The sequence below is a fragment of the Corapipo altera genome, unplaced genomic scaffold (assembly GCF_003945725.1).
Source record: "Corapipo altera isolate COAL_440 unplaced genomic scaffold, ASM394572v1 305, whole genome shotgun sequence".
Classification (NCBI taxonomy): domain Eukaryota; kingdom Metazoa; phylum Chordata; class Aves; order Passeriformes; family Pipridae; genus Corapipo; species Corapipo altera.
In genome coordinates this window covers 703,743-718,799 of record NW_020885011.1, presented here as the reverse complement: position 1 = coordinate 718,799, position 15,057 = coordinate 703,743, and the positions used below count along the sequence as shown (strand labels likewise).

Genomic DNA, 15,057 nt, shown 5'->3' with positions numbered 1-15,057 from the left:
AATGTTTCAGGGGCTGTGATTTCCTGCAGGAACCAGGAATTCACCAGGAATTCACCTCCACCAGGCCCACGCAGGGAACCTGCTCCTTCTGACCTGTCCCTCACCCCTCAGTACCAGGGACTCCACTACAGAGCACAGAAAAGGGACTGTTTTCACCTTTGCATCGAGATGTTTTACTCTCCTTTTTGATTTCAGGCACTATTTGAATTTTCTGCCAAATTCTTATTGTCAGTGTACCACAAGGAAAAACACCAAAGCAAATTCTCTTGTCTTAAACATAATATCTACCATAAATGCTTCAAGACAAGCCCTTCTGATAGAAACATACTTAAAAACACTTCAGAAAAAGGCATTCAACAGACCACGATGCACAGACTCAATCATGTGAAGGTTTCACCAGGAGATCAGCCCAGGAACACTCACCCTTGGCTGCCAGTTCTCGTACTGCTTCTGCAGGTTGGCCCCGATGGTTTCCAGAGCCTTCTGGGGCCCCATGGACAGAGGATCTGGGAACAGAACACAGAGGAGCATTTCTGACCCCAGCTGAACCCCTCAGGTCATTGATAGCTTCACACAGGTTCCTTTCGTGACCGATTTCAAACTCACAAACTTGTCATTCCTCATGGAATTTACCTGGGGACAACACCCAACTTCAGTACAAATGCAGTTCATTACTGACTGTCAGAGCTGGAGGATTTCTCTCACTAAGCTACTAAACACAATTTTGTTTTGAAGGACAGGAGTGGCATTACATCTGTTTCCTTCAATACTAAAAAAGGTTTCTATTGTAAACAGTGACAAAAAATTCAAATTGATTAAATATTTGATGATAAACATTTCCTCTTGATGGATGAAAGTCCTGCTTCATTTACTTCCTTTGCTTCTTGCTTCTCAGATAATGTGCCATTTGTAATATTTAAGAAGTTAATTTTATCACTAGATAATTACAACCATCCATACATAGCAATACAATTCCAGTCTATGTGCTTTATTCAAACACCATGAACATATAATTACACTATTAACAAGCTTAAAAAAAAAAAACCTAGAAACTAATATTTCACTATTTAATATAAATTATTTTAAAAGCATTTAACCAAATCAATTAAGGTTTTTTTTTTTTTAATTTTTACAAATATTCTACTTTTGTTGGAAAGAAAATATAATAAAGTAGGATGAAAGCTGGATTGTATGAGTTATTTTTCTTTAATGAATAAAAGCTGGGATCTTATTTAAATTATAGCAGTAAACTGCAATTGGAGCAAAAGGAGTTCCACACCTCCCTGCACATCTGCAAAGACATTCTCACACACCCCACTCGCTTCTCCTGAGACTGGGGTAAGGAAAACATCCCATATTTCTGCAATTACCTTTCTCAGAAGTTTCAAGTCGGCTGGAAATGGAAGGAGCACTTGTGTACATACACACACTGAAAATTTAATTACAAAGCTGCATTCAAAATTCTCTTTGCTAATGATAGGCACTAATGACTTTATTTAAATGACTCTGCAATGCTCCTCATTCCCTTTGCTGGTGTATCAGTGGGACAGCAGAGCTGTCCCCTCCCCTGCACTGATGGATCTGTTCCTGCCTGCTCAGGGCTTTTCAGCTGCTTCAAAGTCATCAGTGTTTTTAGGTTAAAAACCTGAGATGCTGTGATTCATGAAAGCAGGTAAAGCAAGGTTAGAAACAAGATCTTCTGAAAGTTTTTTCTTTAAAATTCCGTTTGTGCAGTGATTAATTTGCTCCTGAGGCCTGTCTAAGCCCCAGAGTTGAGGATTACAGTGGTATGTGCTGGAGGCTGAACGTTCCCCATTCCTAGATAAAAAACAAATCTCTCTGAGAAAGCTTTTGTACACAACATATTTCCTTCTAATATTACTTCAGATTTGCCTCATCTTGATAATCAGACTTTTTTTTTCCAAAAACCAAGGGAACTTTTCATTGCTTCACAAAAAGACCAGGAATTTAATCCAACACTGCATCAAACTAGCAAGACCAGGTGTTGGAACTGCTGGTAAGACATCCTTGGGAATAATTCCAGGTCTTCTGAATTCATGTTTCCAATTAAAACAGCCACCTCAACACACAGCAAAGTCCTTGCATTTCACAAACCCCCCTGCTCTGCTCTGCAAGGCAGCAAAGGGGGATTCAAAGCTTTGCAGACCCCAGCACTCTGAGGATGGAACTGCTCACAGATTTCCTCAGATATTTATAAATCTACCACAATTAAAAGGAAGCAAAGCAGCTCACTAACAGCTGGTTTGCTCCATGGTATCTCATCTCAGAACAAAGCAGGACGGGACCTAAGGCAGCAGTGGGGGCTGGACTCTTGAGTGACCCACAGAGAGAGAGAAATCAGACCCCAGATTTCCTTTTGTTCACCCCAGTTTTCAGTTCAGGAAATTCACAACTTTGAGATGACCTTCTGTGCTGTGGCTCAGTATTTGCAGGACTCAGGGTCAGCTGGAGCCTGGAAGCCCTGGGGACTCACCGATCCAGCATTCCAGGCGGGCACAGGGAGTTGTTTTCACCACATCAGGAGGGTCCACGCCGACATTTAGGCACAAAACTAAGGCAACACTTACAGTCTTCATCTGCAAAGACAGGCAATAATACATCTACTTAGTGCAGAAGCAACAGCAATATTCACTTGGGTTCAAATTTTACCACTCTGAGAACTTTTGAAGGGTTTCAACCAACCTCTCTTACCTGCTCTTTCACATGGACTATTTTGAGCAAGGCCTGACTGATTACATTGTTCATATTTTTTATTAGAACAGTACTTAGACCCTATGTTACTATTTTTATTATTATTTCCAGAGCCCATTCTTCTCTTTCTGAGCATGGAAATAGATATCAGTGAACTTCTGCTACTCATCTTAAATTAGCCATTGTCCAGCTGAAACATATTATTAAAACATGAGGAAATGCTATTCACGGTCCCTGGTCAATATTATAATGCAGTGCATGATCTCTAATATTAAAACTAAGCATATTACAATGGAAACCCCCCCCAAGTGACAAACTAAACCTTAAAATCCTCAAACAAACAAACACACATCAAAACAAACACATTAAGTCCATTTTTTCTTTGTTTTCTGCACACCTTAGTTATCCTGGAGAGCCTTCTTAGGAGAAATCCTGTCTTGGCTCCCTCCCTGGGCCTGCTCCAGCTGCTCCAGCATCACCCTGGCGCTGCCCAGGCAGCACATGGGGTTGTGCCACGTGGGCACCACGAAGTTACCAAACCCAAGCCCACCAAACCTCACCTGGGACCGAAAACCTGCATTAAACCAATGGCTGAGCACCACAGCCAGCTAAAAACACTGCTTGAAAACTATTATTGCACATCTTCATGGTCTCTTCCACGCTCCCTTGTTCCAACCCCTAAACCAGAGAAGCAAAACAAAGGCTCCCAGTAATTCCATCAGGCACTCAGTGCTTGTCTGCACACCCACACCCCCAACGCAATTCCCAACAGGAGGGGAAAAAAATCCAAAATTTCACACTTAAGAGAAACCCTAGAGCCATACAAATGGATAATTTATAAGGAAACTGGAGCAGCCAGACACTGTTCATGCCATGGAAGGGGGACAGGCTCAACACCAGGACAGAAATCCAGCAGCTTTTCCTCACTCCCATGGCCATGACAGGGAACACAGAGTAAAGATCTAGCAAGAAATGTGGTTAATGGCTTCATCCCAAAGTGTGTTCTGGCTAACAAACCCTGCAATCACGTAGGAGTTCCTCCTGCCCAGGAGGTACCGAGGAGGAAGCAGCACTTTGCAGTACAGAGATGAAAACAAGAGTCTGGACAGGAATCCCCATACCAGGATGTCACGAGGGCTCCCGAGGAGCCACACATGGATGGGGTGGCTCATCATGGGATGGAGTTCAGCACTAAGGACAGGTGCACCCAGTGTACTTCCTCAGAATTCCAAAGAATCCATAGTCCAAGCAGAGTTATTTGCAACATGAGGGTCAGCAGCAAGATGCAGCTCGGTCCTGCAGACCCTTCAGTGCTGCAGAGTGTTATGGATCACCCAAAAGCACCACCCAAAACTGCTCCCTCCCCAAAACACCTGACCATTACACAACTCCTGGCACTGCCCTGCCCACAGGGACACCTTTCCAGCACACTCCCTCATCTGCCAGCCCACAGGGCCCCAGAAAACCCACAGTGCTGCAGGGTGTGGAGGGGCACAAACATCTCCAGGAGTCACCATGTGCTGGCAAACACACTGAAAACCCTGAAGGAAACACAGGAAACTACAGACAAAATAACTTAGGAGGCATGAAAACACATAAATCATTCCTCCAAGAGAAAGTATCCTGCCAACCAATCTTCTCCATCTCCCGTATTTATTGTTTCCCATTTGCAGTCTAATACTGACTTATTTTTCAATATTTTGCTAGTAATGTCTGATCAGTGACTTATGCTGAACAGGCTGATATTTATCTTCTGTTCCCAAGTTCGGGGTTTTAAATAAGCACCTCTCCAGGAAAACTGACAGCAAACCCCTAATGAAAGGAACAGGAACTGATCCCAGAGACAAATGGGGTGATTTCCCCTCTGCCACCTCTCCCAAAGGACATAAAGCCTCACATTCCACTACGACTCATTGTGCAAACAACAAGCACACCCTCGGGGAGAATTACAGCTCACTCCTCTCCCCTGACCTGCTCCTCCTCATCCACCCCTGAGGGTGAATCACAGAATGGCCTGGGATGGAAGGGATCTTAAATCCCATCCAGTGCCACCCCCTGCCATGGGCAGGAACACCTTCCACCAGCCCAGGTTGCTCCAGCCTGGCCTCAGACACTTCCAGGGATCCAGGGGCAGCCACAGCTTCTCTGGGTAACCTGTGCCAGGGCCCCACCACCCTCACAGCCAAGAATTCCTTCCCAATATCCCACCTATCCCTGCCCTCTGGCAGTTTGAGGCCATTCCCCCTTGTCCTGGCACTCCAGGAAATAGTCTCTCCATCTTTCCTGTAGTCTCCCTTCAGGTCCTGGAAGGCCACAATCAGGTCACCCCAAAGCTTCTCTTCCCCAGGCTGCACAATCCCAGCTCTCCCAGCCTTTCCTCCCAGCAGAGCTGCTCCATCCCTCTGACCATCCTGGTGCCTCCTCTGGACTGGCTCCAGCAGCTCCCTGTCCCTCCTGTGCTGTTCCCAGGGCTGGAGCAGCTCTGCAGGGGGGTCTCACCTGAGGGGCAGAGGGGCAGAACTGCCCCTGCCCTGCTGCCCACGCTGGGGGATCAGCCCAGGGCACGGGGGTGCCAGCACTCACAGCAGACAAAAAAAAAAACCCAAGCCCAAAAAACCCAATAACCCTTTTGACATTTCTAAGCTCTTGGAACATGCCAGAAACTTTAAATCTTTTTAATACAAGAAGTATGAGGACCTTCTCATCTGTCATTAAGACAGTGGAAATTTTCTTTTTCCCATTTCAAGAGTATATCTGAGAATACATTTCAATGGATTTTTGTTAGAATTAAAAAATTAAGCAGAAAAATGTTTGGCAAGCTGGTAAGAAACCCAATATCTAAAATGCTTTCTCAGCAAAGGCTCAAGATCAGACCACAGCAGCTCTTACTGTGGGCTTTGTGCTGGGGAGTGTTGTTTGCATGTTGAAAAAAAAGGTATACAATTCCCAAGCTTGTATTGCATCCAATTTAAAATGGGTTAATAACTCTGGGTCAGAACCTGCAATAGCTAAATTGCAAAATCCACTCAGTCAAAATGCTCTTGCTGAGAAGCAGTGGTATTGAATTCCTCCCCAAACCCACTGGAAACGGGAGTCAGGGAGCAGAGGGAGTTCTGCATCTGCTCGGAAAAGAAGATGCTTTTTAAAGCATCTGACATTAAAATTTACATCTTATACTAAAGATCAGAGAACTTGTAAAATATTTCTAATTCACCTCTTATTTCATTCAGAGATCTGCAGGTGAGTACAGTGCACTTTCTGCAGCTATTTTCAGCCAGAAAATAAACATTGCATTATCTCCCTAAGAATGGGTTTGACTGAAAATGTGAACTTTTATCATCACAGGGAGCCCGCCTGATCCTATTGGAGCATCCCTAAAAGTGATTCCAGTCCAGGCTGAAACGAAAACAGCCAATTTCAGCAGTGCTGGATTTGTTACAGCCTGAGTAAGAACAGTTTAGTAACTTCTAGTTCAAGTAATACCAAGAACAAGCCAATGCATTTATGAGAAATTTTACATTTTGTGGTACATTTCAGACTGGACATTTTAAGACCCATAAATATTTGATTTCTTCACTGCAATTTGCAAGCTGAAAACTTTCTCTTCAACATTACCCAGAAGAACACTCAAGTGCTAGAAACTTGCCTGGGTTTATGCCAGTCAGTTCAAATTGCTTCTGTGAGTCAATATAAACACAAGATTAAGTCAGCATTAAACAAGAAATATACACTGCTACGTTATTTTACAGAGTTGAGGGTGAAGTTATCAACATTAAACACAAACACTGGGACAGATTTCCAGATTCCAAATCTTCCTCTCGGTCTCACTTGGAAACTCTCACTGGCCAGGAGGCTCAATTCCCTGCTTGTGCAGGAAATTCATTCCCTTCCTAAAGACTTTTTTGGGACATTTTTACACAGATTTAATACAAGCCTCTCAACCAACAGGCAAACCCAGCGAGGTGTTCCACAGGTAACTCCAGGATGTTGGCTCCTTTGGAGATGTGCCATTAGACTCCCCAACAAGGAAGTCTCCAACACTGAACACCAGCAGCAGCATTTAACAGCACAAAACACTGTTCTCCCTCTGGAGTTCCAGTTCACTCTGCAGCACCAGAAAAATCGTGTTTTCCCCAATCCTTCCCATTTTGGGCTCCCAGCCCAGAGGTGACAAGTGAGGACAATCTGCCCAGGCATTGTTCCCAGGGCTCTGGCACCACGCTCCGCTGAGGAATGCAGGTCTGCAAATCAGCCAGGGAAAAGGCTGAAAGTGTTGAACAGGCACACAAAACCCTGACCTTCCTGGTCCACTCCATCACAGAACTGCACACAAACCCGGTGAAAGGATGCTGAAGCAACTCAGAACATATCCCACATGGACACAAATTATCCCAGTCCAGGAACACAGACCCCTGCTGCCTCTTCAGCTCACCTGTATCATTTGCAAGGTAAAAACATCTAAAAAACGAAGAGCTTTCAGCTTCAAGGAAATTTTTTTAACGTAGAGTTTAAGATAAATAAATAGTTAGGGAAAAAAAAAATCTCCGTGTGCTTTTCCACAGCGATAAAAATAGTAAAATGCAAAGAAATCCTTCGAGATAACATTAATAATTCAACATCTCTGCAGGTTGTCTTCAGCCATCTGCAGCCCAAACGGTGGGTTCCTGGTGTGCCAGCCTGCTCTAGATTCCTAGATCAACTCCTCCCCAGGGTTTGTTTTCCTTCTCTAACCTCTGTGTTCAGCACTAACACTCTGAGTTTTCTTCAGAGGTTTATTATGTCCAACATGTTCGTTTGCCCAGCCAAGGCAGCTCCTGCACACGGCTCATGTGCCAGCAGTGACACAGCTCCTCACAAAGCACACCTTGAACTGCTGCCTTCACTGGCTACTTTATAAGCACTTCTTCAGCTCATGGCTGAATTACCACTGTCACTCACTACCCCAGATACCCACAGACACTTCCTATTCACTTGCTCTGGGAACACTGTGCATCTCCTCGGTCTGACAGGGAGTGACGCCACCAGTGGCCGGTGACCTCAGCTCCAAAGGTGCCCTTGGAGATGAAAGGGGATCATGTGTGACCGACTGTCCTTGAGATTAAAAACTACACACTAGAGCAGGTTGATCCATTGTCACAGCAAAGCAGCCACTGCCTTCAAACCACCCTCAGATGCAGAGAACCAAACTGGTGTTCCCTTGTCCCTGCCAATCATTTCCTAAAAATAATGAAAAATAATAGAAAGCAAATCTTTTACTTCTATGATCTTTCTTTATACAACATGCAAAAGAATCAGTAGGCATTTTCCAGACGTTATTCTCCATTTGATCTGTGACAACAGGTTTCCTCCTCACCTCAGCCCAGCTCTGCTTTGCATTCGTACCAGCTTCTCCCAGTCGCTCCACCGCATTCCCACTCCCGTCTAGCACTGCCTTGAAAAGGTGTCGGTCTTCCCAGGCACTGACTGACTTCAGCTTCAGATCTTCCTTGCAAGCTATTCTTTCAAATCATTCCTAGACAGCACTCTCAGATCTTTAGGGAGTCAATAACACCGGATACACACGGCGCGTTTGATCAGGAGTCGCTGTCTCACTCCAGTGGAATCCCTGAGCCACAGCCAACTACTTCACAGTCAAATAACTTCTTAAAAGAGGAATTTTCCTAAGCTTACAGGAGCGAGTAGGAGAAAATGATCAAGATCAAGCCCATGAATTCCAGTGAAGTGTCAGGAACACGAAGATGGAGATGCTGGTTGTGTTTGAGAGGCACAGAGTACAGAACACTGGCCCCTGCTTCCCAAGGCTCAACTTCACCATCCCTCCAGGGGCTTTAAATTCCATCACGGAGAAAGGGAGAGGTCCCTGAGGGAACAAACCATGCTGCAGCCTCTGCTCCTGCTTGAGGCTTCATCAGGCTACAGGGAAGTCAAGCGGAGGGAGAGCCAGGAACACAGGGCTCACCCAGACATGGAGAAGGGCAGCCTGACCCAATCCATGGCTGTTCCCACAGCAATTACACTGATTACACCTCACTCCCATCCCCTGCCCAACAAGAGCTGCTCTGGCTGTAGGTCACCCTGCCACAGCACAGCAAGGATAAATCAATAAATACAAACCCAGAGGGTGCCACTGGCAGAACCACTGGGACAATAAGATAAAAAGGAATTCTTCAGACCCCGGGCCCATCTGTCACCTATTGCACCCATCCCATATCACAGCTTTGCATTAGAGAACGTCACTAACACAAACCTGGGTTTAAGTAATTAATTAGATAATTCATTGAAAGAGGCACCTACAGTACCTTCTTTAGAGAACAGAGGAACAAGACACACGTCATGGGTTTATCAAATTTACTGGCAAGGCCAGTTAAAGCTACGAGTCACAGAAGGATCAATAACCCCCTCAGCTGCCCGTGCCCTCACTACACCAACAGTCACCTCTGGAAGCAGCCAAGGGTGAAGATCAGCACAGCAGAGAGCCAATTAAAACAACACCTCAGAGAGGCAAACACAGTTAAACCCCCCAAACTTCCCAGAAAACCAACACAACCCACAGAGCCAGAACTGAAACTCCGAGGAAGCTGCTGCCCTCGGACTTCTCTGTCTACACACAGGCAGAGAAAAGAAACAGAAGAACCAGAAAAGCATCAATGAAGCATTTCTGAGACATCCACACAACCTCCAGCTACTGCAACACCCCCAATGCCAGGCCAAGCAGGGGTGGTTGGCAGCAGAGACGTTTCCCAGTTGTCACCACGACCGAATTCCGGTGACATCTGCCACCCTTGAGAGAGGAGAAGAAAAGCCTCGCAGAGTGACACATTTTTAACTCAAGTATGCAATCTGCAACTTATCTGTGCATATCTTTCAAGGGTTGTTTTTTTTTTTTCTCTGCCTGCTATTCATAGACCTTTCAAATTTCCCCACACATGCTGGAGGGCAGGGGGTAACTACCCACCACAAGGCAGATGCTGATTTTCAGTAGCAATAATTGCCTGACTCCTCTGCAAATCCCAACTGCTCAGCAGCACCAGCCCCCAGGACTGCCCCGGCCGCCCAGACAAAAAAAGCAGCAGGTTATATATAGGTAAGTTCCTCTCACTGCATTTTCAAATGGAGAGACACAGATATAGCTAGTTTCTGACATTCCATTTGCTAATGGTGCTCATTTTACAGATCTCAGCTGAAGGGAGAATATTCACAGGATGAGAAAGCGAATGGCCGAGCTGAGGATTTCAGTGTTTCCTGCTGGTGTACAAAGGTCAGATCTTTCTCTTTTAAAGTTGTGCTCTCAGAGCTGTTAATCAAAGTCCCCTCTGCTCAGACATAAAACATTTGTGGACACAGTGCAGCCTCCCACCCCCATCCAATCAATACCCAACACCTCAGTTCAAACAGAGCCCTGTTCAAGGGGAGGGAAAACACAAACCCAGGAGTGAGCTGACACTGCTCATGGCTGACAGTTCCAGGAGAGCCTGGGGTTGGGTTGGGTTTGGTTTGGTTTGACAGTCAGCAGGGGCCACTGCTCCCACACAATTCCCACACCTCACAGGGCTGCAATCACCACTGCAGGAACTACTGAACCAGGATGGGCTTCAACCACTGACCCAGGAGAGAGATCCACACCATCACCAGCTCTCAGGAGCAGCTGGGGGGGCTCAGCCTGGAGAAAAGGACACTCAGGGGGGACCTTCTGGCTCTCTGCAACTACCTGACAGGAAGGGGGTCAGGCTCTGCTCCCAGGGAACAAGGGACAGGAGGAGAGGAAACAGCCTCAAGTTGTGCCAGGGGAGGTTTAGATTGGATAACAGCAAAATAAAATTCATAATTTACAACAGAAAGAGTTGTAAAGCACTGGCAGAGGCTGCCCAGGGCAGGGGTGGAGTCACCATCCCTGGAAGTATTCAAAAAACATTTGGATGTGGCACTTGAGGACGTGGTTTTGTGGTCAACATGGTGGTGGTCCTGGTTGACAGTTGGACTTGATGAGCTTTAAGGTCTTTTCCAGCCTTAATGATTCCATGATTCTGTGATTTCAGCTCCCAAGAAAGACCAAACCAGTCTTAGAAGAGGGGGGGAAATGAGCCACCAGTGCTCCAGGATCAACCAGCAGCCCAAACATGGCCATTCAGGCCTGGGAAGCTTCTGTGCATTGAAACAACGATCTCAAGCTGAAATGATGTGCACAAACCCACACTACTACCATCCTCCAGTAATTCCCTTCAACACACGGAACATTACACCCACAGAATCCCACACTGGTTTGGGTTGGAAGGGACCTTAAAGCTAATCCCATTTCACCCTCTGCCATGGGCAGGGAGACCTTCCACTAGCCCAGGTTGCTCCAAGCCCCATCCAACCTGGCCTTGGACACTCCCATGGATTTACTGTGCAGGCAGGTAAACTCTGCTTGTCTGAATTAAGCACATTTGTATGCAGTTCTGCTTTAATCTGCATGTCCAGAGAAACCTAATTGTGTATTCCTCTTCTCATAAAAACAGGATTTAATTCTCACTCAGCAAGTTATGAGGCAGCAAGAAAAAAAATGTTGAAGTAAAACTATTACAATCAGCTTTGTTGCTCTCTGCTTATCTTAGAAATCAATATAAATACAGTAATTCCTAATTTAAATATTCAGAATTTAATAGCAACTTGTCAGTAAAACCTGGTGTACTTGGGAGTGTTTTCATTTAAATCAAGTTACATGCTTTGGTTGCTACCGAGGCTGAGATTTAATTCAATACACAAAGCATAACTCCAACCCTCTTGTGTTAAAAATATTCTTTAAATAAATAATAGATCAAAGCAGTGTCACTTTGATGGCATATGCAGTCCATGGAAGGGGGAGAGCTAGGATTAAATGTTTTCAGAGCAGCCCTCGTGGAGAAGGGGCGGGGGACACCAGTGAATGCTCACTTATTTTCTCCAGATTTACCACTCATTACTCTGCTGATTCGATTCTCCCACTTATCAGAGTTCTGCCTTCCAAAGAACCTTCAACTTCATAAAAACTCTGAGGTTTTTAGAGCAACAAAGCAGGATGAGAAGAAGAGTCATTCCTTCCCAAATCTTAGTGAATCATTTCCTATAACTATAGCAGAGCTCGGATCACTCCCCAGGACTCCTCGATGAATAAGGCAAAAATCTGCCACTGCTCCTGGTTTTCATGATTCACGGGGACACGACAGATTTACCTGCAACTTGGACAAACAGAGACTTGGTTTGGTTGACCTTTGAGAATTTCTTCATTTAGAGACAGGCTGGTGTGTTTAACGACAGGTGATGGGTCCCAACCCAAGCTGTGACAAGTTCATTTCTCAAATTCAAAACAACGGAACGTTCTCCGCACTCAGCTCACAGCCAGAGCTACATCCTCTTCCAGCAGCATCCTGGAGACAAGAGCACACCTGGAGTCCATCAGCCCTGGCTTGTGGGGAAGGGGGGAGAGAGACAAAGCACCAGGGGAATGGGACAGAGCCTCAGCCACACTGGGGACTGGAGGGAAGGGGCTCCACACGGGATGAGCAGCTCCAGACAAACATCGGGGGCCGTGGACACCAACACGGCTGCACAGCATCCGGATCAGTGGGATCGGGAAACAAGGAAAGAGGAAGAGAGGAAACTTTCTGAGGACAGCCACAACAAGGAATAATTAATGAATGATGCCAGAGAGCACAACAAAGCAGCTCGGGGAGAGGGAGAACCGGAAAGGGGGAATGAACAGCAGTCAGTTAGATTCCAGGCGTTACTTTGTGTCTGCCTTCACACCACCCTTCCCAACTGCTTCCCATCAAACTCCCACCAATCCCAGGTCCTGGGTTTTTATCCAGGTGCCTCATTCCCTGGACAAACCTGTCACACTCCCACTGCCATTTCCAGCTGGGCTGTGGGAAAGCAGCAGCATGAGCGAGCTGCCTTCCACCTCCTGCTCATGGACCACAAGATTACATTTCGTGAATTATTTTGCAGGATTAACCAAACTCGAGTTGGCTGGGGGAAAATATTTAACAAACATCCCCATGCAGCGTTCCAAACCCTCATCCTCAGAGCCCTTCCTTGCCCAGATGAGGTTCTACCTTTGTTATCTCACATCAAATGCTCAGCAGACAGCCAGTGACAGCTAAGGAGGGAAATGAAAGACATGAAAAATAACTCCTAAGATTTAAAAGTAATGAGGTAGAGCATTCTCAAATCAGCTGCTTCTCCTCTCTGACGTGTCTTTATGTGCTTACTCTATCTTCCTATGCACCTGTTCTTAAACAAAAAGCAATGATACACAATGGCAAGTTTGTCCAAAGGATCCCTGATCCAGCTGCCCAGATACAAACGACACCTGAGCAGCACCACCGACCCCGGGGTAAAGTTATTTGGCTCAAGCTGACAGTGAAAACAGAAGGACTAAAGAGAAAATTCTGGATTTGCTTTTATTTTCTTCTCTTACAGGAAGCAGACTCAGTATCGTGGAGTGACCCAGGGCCTGACCTCGTTGAGTCAGACCCTGCAGCAGTGATGTGACAGGCACAACATTCACAGCACAGGAGAGTCTGGGAGGAGGACACTGCAGCTCCACGGGAGTCAGGAAGCAGGAGCTGGGCTGTGGTGATCACTAACCACTGCTCTCTTCATCAGAAACATTCTCTCTGGCCATAACAAGCACGTGAAATGTTTAACACCAACCAGGGAGAAGCTGCTCCTCACCCCCTGCACTTGTGCTGCTGCTGCACAACCTATTGATCACCTTGACCCAGCCAAAGTCATTCCCAAATTAGAAAGAGGCAACTTTGCAGATCAGGAAACAAGTGAACAGGAAGCTTCCCAGGAAGGATCACTAAAATAGACAAGCAAGCTCATCACACCTCCACAGTCTACTAGAGAAAGTCTCTTCTTTGCCAAAACCCTTTAGAGCAGAAAGAGCACACACGTGGTGTCTGTGCCTCCCTTAAATCGCACCCAAAACACTCAGTTCAACCCGGGAATGATCTGGCAAGTCACATTTTCAGTACATGATTCTCCTCAGGGAAATGACTCTGGTTCAGCCAGAGCCTTCCCAGAACTTCTGAGAACTATAACCACCCCTCTAGGAACACTGAGACAGGGACAGCATCCCTGTGCCTGATCATAACGCCTCTGGAAAGAAATTACAGCATGGAACTTCAACAAGTTATTCCACAGCATTACAAGAGGAATCATAAACATAACGGAAACTTGGTCACCACAAAAATTCACAAATATTTATAAACACAAAGTTATGTGCAAAACAAATTTGGGAGCCAGGGAATCCCGCAACCCAAAGCGGATTCCAAGAACTGACTGACTGGAGATGATTATCTGTGACATTTCTGAAGTGTTTTGTTTGCTTTTTACTTAACCATTGAAGTTGGGACACAGACAGGACAGAGGATTCCAGACCCAGCTGGGATCTTTCTTTGTTTCTCTTGGCTTTGTGAGTTTAACACACAGCATGTCTCCAAACACGGGGAAGCTCCCAATGTAATACAACAAGAGCTTCATCCCATAACGATTTCCTGCCTCCAAATTCCCATAATCTCAGTTTCCACACACACAAACACACCTTCATTTTATATTCCACACAACATGCGGGTGGCAAGCTCCAAACCCACGGAGCTCCCGTGCAACTTCACCTCCAGAGAGCTGTAACTGCTCAACCTACTGCACCTGGAGCCTCCCCATTCACCTGCAGAGCTCCTGCACACCTCGTTCATTTTACTGACTTTTCCAAAAAGCACCAAGTGCCCAAATTTCCTTGAAAGAGCTTAAACGATGGAGCTGCTCTAAGAGTGCAAGTACCACGAGCATCAATTCAGTACTTCTGCTCCTTCTGCATGTCTGCTTCCCCTAATTCCACATGACTGGGACACAAACTATGGGAACAACACGCAGAGTTTCATCTGAAAACAGACCCCTGCTGCAGCCCAGTGGCCCTCTGAGCTCTCACTGCTCCCTTTCCACCACTCTCCCCACTCCTGCTCCTCCAAACCCCACCGTGCCCGGGAGCATTACCCGGTCCTTCATCCTCCAGCTCTGGGCCAAAGACTTGGAGCCTTCGATCTTCTCGCAGTGCCTCTTCTTCATGAAGGCCAGGGGCAGGTTCCAGTCCGTCAGGTCGGACTCATCCTCCTCGCCGAGCCCCAGCAGAGGCGACTGCAGCATCTCGGACTCCATCGGCGGGGCGGCTCCGGGCGGCACGTGCGCGGCGATGTCCAGCCCGGCACCCAGCGGGGCCGGGGGTCCCTCCGCCGGGAGGGGGGCGACGGGCCGAGGGCGGCGGGAGGCGGCGCTCCGCAGGCAAGGGCGGGCCCGGGGGTCGCAGCGCCGTCACCTGGCGCG

The 15,057-nt window shown here is 46.6% G+C and overlaps 1 protein-coding gene across 4 annotated transcripts in view; it reads right to left on the bottom strand.

Moving 5' to 3' along the window:
- Positions 1 to 15,003, bottom strand: part of RPTOR (regulatory associated protein of MTOR complex 1) — a 104,845-nt gene extending 89,842 nt beyond the window's left edge. For 3 of the 4 annotated variants that reach the window (XM_027667534.1, XM_027667536.1, XM_027667537.1), the window contains exons 1-3: positions 14,731 to 15,002; positions 2,495 to 2,597; positions 424 to 506 (exon numbers count right to left, since the gene is read on the bottom strand). In XM_027667534.1, coding sequence (XP_027523335.1) covers positions 424 to 506; positions 2,495 to 2,597; positions 14,731 to 14,892 — 348 coding nt within the window. In that variant the 5' untranslated portion in view covers positions 14,893 to 15,002. Of the gene's footprint in view, positions 1 to 423; positions 507 to 2,494; positions 2,598 to 14,730 lie in introns of all 4 variants that reach the window. The other variant, XM_027667535.1, reaches the window with a different exon arrangement.
- Between the last annotated feature and the right edge of the window lie 54 nt (positions 15,004 to 15,057).